This window comes from Vipera berus (genome assembly GCF_964194415.1).
Source record: "Vipera berus genome assembly, chromosome: 3".
Classification (NCBI taxonomy): Eukaryota; Metazoa; Chordata; class Lepidosauria; order Squamata; family Viperidae; genus Vipera; species Vipera berus.
In genome coordinates this window covers 120234912-120247772 of record NC_138204.1, presented here as the reverse complement: position 1 = coordinate 120247772, position 12861 = coordinate 120234912, and the positions used below count along the sequence as shown (strand labels likewise).

General features: G+C 42.1%; 2 protein-coding genes across 2 annotated transcripts in view; both read left to right on the top strand.

The window, feature by feature from the left end:
* LOC308665515 (protocadherin alpha-C2-like) overlaps window positions 1–2520 on the top strand; it is a gene marked incomplete at both ends in the record, with an annotated part of 30813 nt that extends 28293 nt beyond the window's left edge. Inside the window, one exon of the mRNA XM_081323576.1 lies at window positions 2066–2520. Within this exon, the coding sequence (XP_081179702.1) occupies window positions 2066–2520 (455 nt within the window). The remainder of the gene's footprint in view (window positions 1–2065) is intronic.
* The window catches only part of LOC308666662 (protocadherin alpha-5-like), a gene marked incomplete at its 5' end in the record, with an annotated part of 153128 nt that overhangs the window by 114497 nt on the left and 25770 nt on the right, over window positions 1–12861 (top strand). The gene's annotated exons all lie outside the window — the stretch shown is intronic.

The window sequence follows — 12861 nt, the reverse complement described above, 5'->3', positions numbered from 1 at the left end:
GTATTTATTTGGCACGTATCTCAATTTTAAGTGTGTGTGTGTGTGTGTGTGTATATATATATATACATATACATATACATATACATATACATATACATATACATATACATATACATACATACATACATACATACATACATACATACATATATATATATATATATATATATATATATATATATATATATATATATATATATATATATAGAGAGAGAGAGAGAGAGAGAGAGAGAGAGAGAGAGAGAGAGAGAGAGAGAGAATACACACATAGATTCAGGTAAAAATATTTACTGATTGATGCTCCAAACCTAAATCCATTTATTGTAAGATTGAACTATATGAGATATCAGAGATCTGCCTGATTACTGTCTGATTACTTTTTCATTTTGGTAAATAGCAGCTGTAAGAAGACATCTAGAGATCTAGAGTAGAAAAGATAGTGGTGCTGGTGGAAGCAGTGGGGACAAATCTTTATTTCCACAACAATTTTCTATGTTTTTTTGTTTTCAAATCTGTGAGTACAGTACATGTCACTTTTCCTTAATAGGGCTTTTCCATATCGCTAATCTGGATTGGAACTTCAATATTTAGCAGTATTTAATGAGTCTGCATAATGGCTATTTTCTGTCCTATCAAATCAGTTTTTAATTTCCATTGTTTACTATCTTTAATTGCAGATTCAGCTGCTGAGTGCCAACAAACTTATAGCCAAAACAGGAACATTAAGAAACTCAGAGAAAGTTTTAAGATTTGCAGAAGTACAATAAATATTTGAGAAAGCCTCTTAGGGAGCAAAACAAAACCCAAAGCAATTCAGAAAGAAGGTAACATAAAATCTTTGGCCATAGGGTGCTGAGTGCCTGGCGAAAAACCTTGAAAACTAATGGTTGGAATAGGAATGAAAGTGAGTATCTTGGAGTCTGGTTGGCTGAAATCCTAAACAAGGATATTCTGCATTAACCTTTGTTGCAGGTACAGCATTTAAATGTCTTTTGAGATTTGAATAGTACCTGAATGAGAAATTGTGTTATACATGGTGTTTTTTTTTAAAAAAATAGAGATTTCTATTAGGTATGGAAAACCAGTCCTTTGGAATCTTAAAGCATTTTGTTAATTTTGCCTTGCAGTAGTAGCATCTGCATTCAAATAATTTTTAGCAGATGTCCCCCTGCAGATATATATCTTTTGCACATTGCTTGGAATCCTGCTAATAAAAGAGAAGAAAATGTTGAGGAGTATTAAGCATTGGTATTAAATACCAGTGCTTAACTAATTTGGTTAATTGTTTTTATTACATTCTGTATTTTGTTTATTTGAATATATCAAGTAATCCAGATTTGTCATTTATTTTTATTTGGGTAGGTGTTCTACCCAAAGGAAAAAAAAACATTAATACACTTAATGATACGTGAAAATAAAATGCAATAAATTAATGACAATGCAACAGTAATGGCATGGCTGAATCCACATCCCTCTCCCAGAAGCCCTTGGAATCTTCACTCCATCTCCTCCTTTGTGGCTTGATCATTCCAAGGAGCTGTGTGTGTGATAGGGACAGGGTTCTCACAACCTGTGCTGCCTTTTCAGAGTTGGAAAGGTAATTTAAAAAACCAAAACACTATAATGCAACCTGCTGGCTAGGTACCATACATATAGTCCTGATTTAGTGACCACTATTGGGTCTGGCAACTGAACCATTAAGCAAAGCAGTGACTAAGTAAAATTGTAACTGCGCTTGATAATGGTGATGATAAAATGACAAAGATGAAAGTCAACGCAACATTCCTAGGTAAACATTTTGACTTGGGTGTGGCCAATTGGGTGGGCATGGCTGGGGGGGGCATGGCCACTTCAATGTTGCTCGTGGGGAGGGACACCTGTGGGGGCCAGGCAGGGTTGGGGAAGATCCAGGGGGTCTCTGGCAGGTGGGACGGTGGGCAGGAGGCTCGTCCTGCAGGGTGAGGCGAGGCAAGGCAGCGGGCAAGGCAGGGGTGCCATTGCCGCAGGCAAGGCAAGGCAGGGACCAAGGCAGCTGCTGCCTGATACCATCGTCCCCCACACACAGCAAGTGCATGGGGGCCAACTGTGTCCATCAGCAGCCACAGTATGCTGGCCCCTGAGTTTCGGCACGATGTGGTTGTTTGCCTCTGGTCGCGGCCATTTGCCGCCTTGCACGTCACACCCAATGCGGCTTCCATGAGGCCGCAGAACAAGCTGGGCAGAGGTAAAGAACTGTTTTACCGGTTTCTTACCGCCACCCGGCTTGTTTCGCGGCCTCATGACAGCAGCACTGGGCAGGAGGCGGCAAATGGCCGGTTTTGGTGCGACATGGCTGTTTGCCTCTGGCTGCGGCCATTTGCTGCCTTGTGCGTTGCACCCACCCCCGTCGCAAATCTTTCCAGAAACTCACCACAAAGGACGCCCGGCACGAAGGATGCCAGCACAACTCCCATGAGCCAGTGGGGCGCCTCATGGCAGTGGCACTGGGCAGGATGTGGCAAACGGCCGGTTTCAGCATGACCTGGCGGTTTGCCACTGGCTGTGGCCATTTGCCACCTTGTGGATCGCATGCAATGCCGCTGCCATGAGGCCGCAGAACAAGCTGGGTGGAGATAAGGCACCAGTATACCGGATTCTTACCACTGCCCGGCTTGTTTTGCAGCCTCATGGCAGCGGCATTGGGCAGGAGTGGCAAGTGGGAGGTTTTGGCATGACACAGCTGTTTGCCACCTCACGTATTGCGCCCAATGCTGCTGCAATGTGGCTTGGCCAAAAGCGGCCGTGGAACAAGTGGGGTAGGTTTCCCCCTCACCTGCCCATTCAGCTACCTACAGTTCTACCTACAGAGAAGAGAACTCCACAGCTCTGCCTACAGAGCCACAAAGTGGCAGGTGGAGCGCCAGAGACTCGGGGAGGGAGGGCGCTGAAGTGGGCGGTTGGGCCTTTGGAACGGAAAGCGGCCTTGGAACAAGCGGGGCAGGTAAGGAAAGAAATCCTCGCTCCCCCCAGAAATTGCCTTTCTTTCCTTACCTGACTTTCAGCCCCATGTTGTTTCTCCTTCGCAATCCGCTGCCGCCGCCGTGTGCAAAGAAACAAAGTTTTTTTGGGAAAAAAAGGTCAATCAATCAATTCTAACTTCGCAATGTTTCACAAGATCGCCCCCCCCCCCTCTGTGAAGGAATGCTTGTTTCTCCAGGAATTGTGAGAGGTTTTTGCTTTTTGTTGTCAGCATGGTTAGATCAGCAACAGTGTATGTAATTTTCAGTCTGTTTTTAAAAGATTGGGGAGTAGAAATGGAGTGGGTGCAAGAAGGTCTGAGGAAAGTGAGTCTTGCAAATTCCAATGCAGAAGGCTTTTTCTGTCTAGTGCAACCTAGCATGGCATTTCTACTGTAGCACTCTCATATTGAACATTGCTAGGTGTGAGAAAGAGATTGGGGGCTAATGGCATTTGTGATCTCGGAGCTGGAGGGAATTAGGGACTTATCCTTACAACCAAATTCCATCTACTAGCACCATTTTGAGTTTGAGGCTTGACCTAGTTTCTAAATTAACAGACCAACTTTTGCTTTTATGTGACTTGCAAAATGCCATCCGTCCACACTGCCTTAGAATAAGGTACAGAGTAGAATTCAGCTGTCAGTACAAGTCCACACTTCTCTGAATGTCGAGTTGCACTTTTCAGCAATGTAAACATATAAACACATACTTGTGAATAGAGAAGTATGTAGCTACATACATAATTGCATGTACATTAAAACCATTGAAATAAGCGTTTTTGGATTTGCAGAATTCCAAATTAGATTTGCCTTTCTCCAAATCCTAGCATCAACTACAGCAGAACAAATAATTTTCTTTTTTAAGTGCGTGTGTGTGTGAATTCTTGATGATGATGTTCCTCAGGGCATGAATTCTAAAGTATAATTCATTGGTTCGGAAGTGTTTAATCTGCTTGTGAATGATAGTCTTAAATAGACCGTGATGCTTATTTGCAAAGAAAAGGGAAGGGAAGAAAAAGGCATTTAGAGGCATTAATAGCCAATATCTAGCAGGGTGTTGTGATTCAGGGTCAGCCTGTGGGTTCGGCAGTTGGGTCGGACGACTCAGAGGAGGAGGAGGGGGTGTTGATGATGGCCTTGAGGCTCCGCAGAGCCCTCAGCCGGGCCCCTCCCACCTGGTCACGACGGAGACCCAGCTGTGTGAGCCTGACAGCATGGATGAAGATGACCCACAGCTGGCCCTGTTCAAGGACGCCGGACGCAGGAGGCAGTCAATCAGGAGTAAACAGAGGAAGGCAATGGGGCACCTCGGAAGGAGGCAGAGAGAGGCCACGCCCTGAACTGTATTTAAGGGGAATGTGTGGGAGGGCTGGTTTGCTGAAGGCAACCGCTTGGATAGTTCCTGTTTCATAGCTCCTGTTTCATGGTTGGTGTCTTGTCTTACTCTGTTTTATGTTAATAAATTGGGCTGGCTTTATTCCAGCCTCTTGCCGTTTGTAAAGGGGTTGTCCCTGCTTTTTTCTGCAGGGCCAGTAGCAGGCTGGTACAGAACACGGGGCAGAGCCTTCAGAGTTAAAGCTTAGGATATCAGCAATGCCAAAATTAGAGTTTATCACTGCTGATGAACTGGGGAATCGGGGCAGGATTAACACATCAGGTGACAACAAGTTCTGGCAAACTGTCTTAGCTTCTGTAGTGAAACATTTTGAGATTGAAATGTGTATCTCTTGCAGGGGGAGGGAAAATGTTTTGCCTGACGGTTGGGCTTCTCACATATCCCAGCGCTTTGCTCCGTTCATAACTCTTTGAAAGGGCTTGCCCCTGCTACTCAGTGTGTGCTGTAGTACTTAAATTATATTGTCTTGAGTGGAGGGTTGGACTAGAAGACCTCCAAGGTCCTTTCCAACTCTTGTTATTCTGTTCTGTTCTGTTCGGTATTAGCTTTAATTCAATCTGCTGTATTCAGTTTGTCTCAGCTACTGCATTATAGCAAATGAAATTCACTGATTTCTGCAAAGGTGCAGTGTGGAATGTTATCAAATAGCGTATCTAAAACGATACCAATCAGTTCCACTCTTGGCTTTTTCTGCTGCCACCTCCAGTTCTCTTTCTTAGGGAAGGCCAGCTAGGATGTGGTTGCAGAATGTCAAAAGCCGTTGGGAGGAAAACTTCTGAATCCGCTTTAAAACTGAGGGGAGAATTTAGAGCTGCATTTCAGTCCCTTAAACGTTTTCAAATGTTATGCAGAAATTTTCTCTCAACTCTCGGTATTCATGTGTTTGCTATTTGTGCAGATCGTATAGAGTGGAAAGATGGTGGGGACAGGCTTGAGCTGAAGGGCGTTTGGAGATGCTTCTGTCAATAGCAATGCTACGGTAACGGTGGAGGAGAGACTTAAAAGGCAGATAATAATAATAATAATAATAATAATAATAATAATAATAATAATAATAATAATAATAATAATAATAATAATAATAATTTTATTTATATACCGCCCTTCTCCCGAAGGACTCAGGGCGGTGAACAGGGCAAACATATAAAAATACAAATGCTTCTGTCACTAGCAGTGCAACGGTAACGGTGGAGGAGAGACTTAAAAGGCAGATGATGATGATGATGATGATGATGATGATGATGATGATGATGATGATGATGATTATTATTATTATTATTATTATTATTATTATTTTATTTTATTTATATACCGCCCTTCTCCCGAAGGACTCAGGGCGGTGAACAGGGCAAACATATAAAAATACAAGATACAAAAGTTAAAAAGAATTAAACACAATGCCCAAGCTAAAACAATAAATAAATATATTAAGAACAACAATAAAATCCCAACCCATCCCCCATCAGGCCAGGCCGGCTTGTTCGAATAAATAAGTCTTCAGATGACGAGGAAACTTGTTTCTTTGACTGCAGATGATTATGGTGATGGAAAAACCCTGCCGGATTATATTAATGAAGTGTACCTAGCAGATGAAACAGAACACTGGAAGGAATAAACTGAAGAGAATACTTACTGTCGTATTAATAAAAGATGCCAAGCAAAATGAATAATATTAAAAAGGAAAAGAGAAATATAAAATTTTGAGCTTAGTAACAAAGGCTCTACTCTTATTATTTATAAATAGTGAAAGAAAAGAAAGGAGGGGGGAGAAGAAAAAAACCAATATGAATAAATATTGGGTTTTTTACTTTCCTTTCTTTGTTCTCCAATGAATTTGCAGTATCTGTTGGTGTACACTTGAGAAGCCATTTTGCTCTAAATGTTTGTATTTGCCTAACCCAGTGATGGCGAACCTTTTAGAGACCAAGTGCCCAAACTGCAACCCAAAACCCATTTATGTATTGTCATGTGCTGGGTGGGCGTGGCCCATTGGGTGGGGTGTGGCCCATTGGGTCTGTGTGGCCCGTTGGGTCTGTGTGGCCCATTGGGTCGGCGTGGCTGCAGTGGTAACGGCAGACTAGGTGGGACTAAAAAGTTCAATCAATCAATTCCAACTTTGCAAGATCTTTTTTTTTTCTCATGAGAAGTTGAAAATGATTGATTGATTGAACATTTTTTTTTTGGTCATGGCGGCGGAGGCCTAAAGTGAAAAGGTTTTATAAAACCCAGCTGAAGGCCTAGGACTGGGGCGACAGCACGCATGCCCACAGAGAGGGCTCTGCGTGCCATCAGTGGCACTCATGCCATAGGTTTGCCACCACGGGTCTAACCTTAACCCTAACCCTTGCCGCATAATGTGTAATATACATGGGAACCACTCTAGCTTGAATTTAATTAAACTTGTATTTTTTGTGTACTGTATACTTTTAGTTTTGCTATTGCTACATCTTCTCCAAGTTTATTTGCATTAATGCTATGCCTTTTTTCTAGGGTTGTGCAAAACGTTTGCAGCCATAAGCATACACGTTAATGAATGATCACATTTTATTGATATGTTCTGGAATTATGCTTAGTTACAAAAGTTTTATTTTGAATTTAATCCCTAAGATTCTCTGAAGATTAGTTTGCAGGTAGTCTGCAACTTACGACCACAATTGAGCTCAAAATTTCTGTTGCTAAGTGAGACATTTGTTAAATGAATTTTGAAGCATTTTATGACCTTTCTTGCTACCATTGTGAAGTGAATCCCTGCAGTTATTAAGTTAATAACATGGTTCTTAAGTGAATCTGGCTTCACCATTGACTTTGCTTGTCTGAAAGTGATCATATGACTCTGGAGCACTGCAGTTGTCATAAGTATGAGTCAGTTGCTAAGCATGTGACCATGCGGATGCTGCAACAGTCATAAGTGTCAAAAACAGTCATTAGTCACTTTTTTCAGTGCCATTGTAACTTTGAATAGTCACTAAATGAGCAGTTGTAAGTTGAGGACTACCTGCATATTTCTTTCCAAGACTTTTGTTTTTTTCATGTCCACCACATGTCCCTTCATGTCTCTTCTGACTCATAGTTTTTTCCAGTATTAATTATTATATAACAGAATAACAGAGTTGGAAAGGATCTTGGAGATCTTCCAGTCCAACCTCATTTCAGACAAATGGCTGACCCATCTCTTTTTAAAAGCCTCCAGTAATGGAGCACCCACAATTTCTGGATGTAAGCCATTCCACTGTTTAATTATTCTAACAGGAAATTTCTCCTTAGTTCCAGGTTGCTTCTCTCCTTGATTGGTCTCCGTCCATTGCTTTGTTGAAAGAAAAATCTTCATCAGGTTCCAGTCCAAGCTGGGAATAAACAAAATGGTTTTCTTCTTTTCTGCCTTTATGATCCTTTGGGGAAATATAATATTCTGCCTTTTTAATATTCCCCAAAATATTTCTTTCTCTTGGGGGCTGCTGTCTTTCCACAATCCCCCCTTTGTGCCATATAAGTGTGGATGACACACTGTTACTGGCACAAGATTAAAATTGATCTGTCAGGGAGACTTGATAAAAAAGCTTTTACACTTAATGCAAAAAAAAGGGGGGGAGACACTAATAGAGGCAGCAGAAAAGATCCCTGCATTGGCTCCCAAAAGCGGGGCTTCCAACCCATAAAGGTCTAAAAGTCAGGACAAAGGTTCTGCTAGGTGGAAAAGAAATTTATAGTGTCCAATATTCTGTGGCAATTCTTTTTAAATGTTTGATGTCACTTTGAGCTTCCAGTCAGGTTTGCACATGCCCCCAAAATTCTTCACAGCCATGTTTGCCTCAGTACCTAACCACTGGCTGATTATTTTCAAGGGTTGCTTCCTGCCTAAGCTCTTAGTTTAGTACATCCAGGGTTTGCGAAGTCTAATTAAGGTTAGTCAAGTGTGCAAGCCAGAATATTAATATTTCTTAAATTGCACACAGTCAGCCCTAGGACTCCCACTCCGAGTTCACCAGTGCAACCAGTTCAGGGCTTGGGTTTGGAGATCTCTTTTTTGCTACTTCCTCAGTGAGGGCATATGAATTGTAAATCACCTGAAGGGGCCTGGTTCCCTCCCCCTTTGAATTTGCAGGAAGGTGTGCATGCAAAGCTTTAGTACCACAGAGCAAGAACCAGCCTAAGAAGCTTTGCTGAAGATAGGTGAAGGGGATAGCCTTAGTGTGATTCTGAATGGTGTGTGTGTATGTGTGCATATGTGCAGCTGCTTCTACAGGACATGCAATACAAACATCCTGGACAAATTTTCCCTCCCACCAGGCAGAAATTCAAAGTGTTCAATACTTGCTGTGCCAACCATTCCAAATGCCATCCCTCCATGAATCCATTCGTCTAATGCAATACAAATGAGGGAAGAAAGACAACCTTACAATGAGTTTCTGCCCTCCCCCCATAGTCTTTCCCAGTTGTCTTCTGAGGCTTCACATGTGGGCCAATGGTTCCAGGACTTCTTCCTTCCTCTGCAGTTTTCCACAGACATCTGGGATGTAGGACTTGGAAGATCTGTTCCACTCTGGTTGCATGATGACTTACTAATGGATAGCTAGATTCAAATCCAATTCCATGCTCAAATGAATGGAGGCAGCGTCTGGGTCAGCGTGCACTGCTTCCAAAGGTTGCTGAGCCACCTGTGCAGGGCTGAAAAACATGAGAACATGGTCTCCTCCCCGCTTTGTGAGTGGCTCTCCTAGGAGAGGCATTTCTGGTCAGACTTAGGCATGGAGAATAGAGGATAAGAAATAGAGAAGTGGAATGGGGGATAGCTTGCAGGCAGAGTTTGAAAAGACATTAAGGTTAACATTGCAGATGTTACGTAGACAGGTGAAACCCACTTAAACACATACAATAAATACAAGAATGAAACTTTTCCTGTAGATGAACTTAAAACATTCCCTTCTGACAACTTTGGGCTGTTCTTACAAGCACAGAGAGAAAGAAAAAAAGAACACATTTCTCTGTTTTGCTGGCCAGGCAAACAGGGTGAGAGTATTTTCCTTTTGATGGCTTATTTTAAGCAGAATTTCTAGCAGAATTTTAAAATTCTTGTGTCTAGGGATTAGAGGCACCCAACAGTTAACATTTAATCTCAAGGACACACAAAGATCTTGACATAGACACACACAAACACAGACAAAGACAAAGAGGAAAGGAGAGGAAAACAGAACACTCAAGTTTTCACACCCTGGTCATTCCCACTATAGATCTCAGTTAGCTCAAATTAGGGAAGGCACAAATCTTAAACGTATCACGTAGTTGCATAGAGAAAGAGAGAGAGAGAGAGAGAGAGAGAGAGAGAGAGAATATCACTATTCCTATATTTTATTTTCCTTTTCTTTTAACTACCTTTATTTAGCCAAATTGGTTTCCCAGCAAAGCCCATTCTTCACAAATTTCTCTTGCTCACTTCCTTTTCATACAGGCTAGGATGAGCACTCGCTTCTCGTCCCATACCTCGAGCAAATCTCCAATGGGGGATCCAAACCTGGCCCTCGAACTACAGCTTCCCATGTTCCCCTTCTGATGAGGGGTTCAATCGGCTTAGTCAAGTCCCTTTTAATGGCACAATCCAGCCACGCTTAGTGACACTAACCCTGCCGCCCCGCCGTCAGTTTTTGGACCAAAAAAAACCCATCCTGGAGGACTCTGGTTCTCTCACAGAGAACGGGCACCTCCTAACCAGAGAACTCACTGTCATCAGTTTCTCAGACCAAAAAGGGGTCTGGGAGGACCTGCTGCCCCCAACCCAGCAGGTATGGGGGCCTCTTTCAGCCGCCGTCAGTGTTCAGACCCAGGAGGGGGTCTGGGAGGTCCTTTGCTTTTTGCAGTAGTACGGGCACCTCCTACAACTGGGCATTGCTTATGGGGCCTTACCAGGTGGTTGCCCAAACTCTGATTCTCTCACTCACTTTTCCATTCCATTTTCCAAAGTTACAATGGCACTGGAAAAAGTGACTGATGAGCATTTATCACACTTACAACCATTGCAACATCCCCATGGTCACGTGATCAAAATTCGGATGCTTGGCAGATGATTCATATTTATGACGGTTGCAATGTCCCGACCTTTTTGTGACCTTCTGACAAAGTCAATGGGGAAGCCAGATTCACTTAACAACCGTAACTTAATAACTGCTGTGATTCACTTAGCAAGTGTGACAAGAAAAGTCATAAAATGGGGCAGAATTCACTGAACAAATGTTTCACTTAGCAACCGAAATTATGGAGCTCTGCTATGGTTGTTAAATTGAGGACTACCTGTATAATTTGACATAATTGTTTCAAGACTGGCAGAGTAGCACTCTGTAGACAGTGTGTATTCATCAAATTTGTGTGCTGCCCAATTCCTAGAAATTCTGGGATTAGAATAATTTCTCTTTTTGAAAATTGTGAAGAACCTACTGCTATTTTTTTGGGGGGGTGCCTAATTAAAAACTGAGTAGCCAATGGCACAGTATTAGCAGGATAGCTAATATTCTGGGTGAGAGAAACAAATTATAAAAGATCTGAATAAGCTGCAGAATGAAAATTTGTAGAGATAAATGGTCAGTTCTTAGGAAAAAAAATCAAATTCACAAGTATACGTCATGATGGGCTTGGAAAGGGTGCTTTGTGGCTTGGAAAGCACTTCCAGCCATTATTAAATCTCATGCCATCTCTGTGCCAGGGTGCAATCTGGATGTTTGGCAACCTACTTTGCACTTAACGACCAGTTGCCAAGTGCGCCGTGGTCATGTGATTGCCATTTGCAATTTTTTTTCTTGGCCTCCCCAAGGAGGCTAAGAATGCCAGAAGGTCAGCGGGGAAGCCATCGGGAAAGATTGCAAGCCGCTGCTGCCTGCCAAGAGAACTCCCTCTTGTCTCCCTTGGCTAGCTAAAAGAGCTGCCTACTGACCACAGTGAACTCCTCTGGCAGGGTGGAGAGAAGGAGCTCAGATCCTAAAGGTCCTACCTGCTTTTCTGCAGCCCACCAAAGCAATTCTCTTTGGTGCACAGAGGACAGCCAAACTCCTCTGGTAGAATAAAGAAACATCCTGAAGATCCAAGTGCTGTTACTGCAACCTCCCAGGACAGTTCTCCTCTGCAGCCAGAGGGGAGCCAAATATCTCCAAAGGGGTGGAGAATCCAAAGATCTGAGTTCTACTCCTGCAACCCACTGGAGCACATGGAGGGGAACTGAACTCAACAGGCAGCTCTTTCACTCCATCCGCTTAATGACCCAGGGGATTGCTTAATGAGCAGAACCAGGAGACTGGGATTGTGGTCATTGAGCAAAGCAGTCTTGCTTAATGACTGTTTTGTCCAATGACCAAGATTCCAGTTCCAATTGTGGTTGGAAATTGAGGATTATTTGTATAGGATTAATAGTATGTGTGGAAGGGATCTTGGAATTGTAACTAAATGAGAATCACAGTGTAACATGCCTACTAAAAGCTTGTCTCAATTAAAGGATCATTTCCAAATCACTGGAAGTGATAATTCCATTCTAATTTGCATTAGTCAGATCCTACCTTGAATCCTGTGTCCCAGGTCAATTGCTTTCTCCCCCCCCCCTCTCTCTCTTAGGAACTGTATATAGACCACACTTCCAAAGATCTAGAGAAACTTGTTTGAATGTTAATTTTATATTGTATCCAATAGATATTAAATTTCTTGGGATTCTGAATACTTGCTTGTTTCTTGAAGTGAGATGTTGGATTGTTAAAAAAATGTAAGCCCCATTTCAGCACTTATTTATACTTCTGAACATTTGCTTTTGTTTTTACTGAGACAAAGGCAAAATCTCACATCAGCTCTATCCATGCATTTCACCTTGCAATTGTTGGTCAATAGTCAGCTGTTCAGATAACAGATTTATTTATTTTGCTTTGTGTCTAATGAGAAAGGAAAATATGTTTCTAGTGTGGTCCTAAACACATTACATGTTTTAAATTTCTAAGCCCACATATGTCTTTATTCCTTTTTATCCTTGACCTTACCGGTACTCCTTGACTTATGACCAGTTGCTTAGCAACTGTTCAGAGTTATGACAGACCTACCTTGGGTCTACATGCAACCCAGATTCAATGTTACGATGGTCACTGCCCCCATGGTCATGTGACTGACTTTTGGGCACATGGTAACGTGGATGTATCATGTTTGTGGCATTCCATATCACATGACCATGTTTTACAACTTCTGTTGAGAAGTGGCACTTCTAATTTTCAGCAAAATTAACAGCTTTGTCTCACTTAATGACTGCCACAAACAAGGCCCTATTATCAGATCAGTCATGTGATAGTCACGATGGTAAATCAAGGATTACCTGTACCTATGATCAAATTGCAAAATAGGATTCTGATTTAAAAAGAAAAAGAAATTATAAAAAATACTTGGAGTATAATTCTTACTATTCTCTTAAACAAATAACATAAAACAAAACAAAACAAAATAAAATAGTATA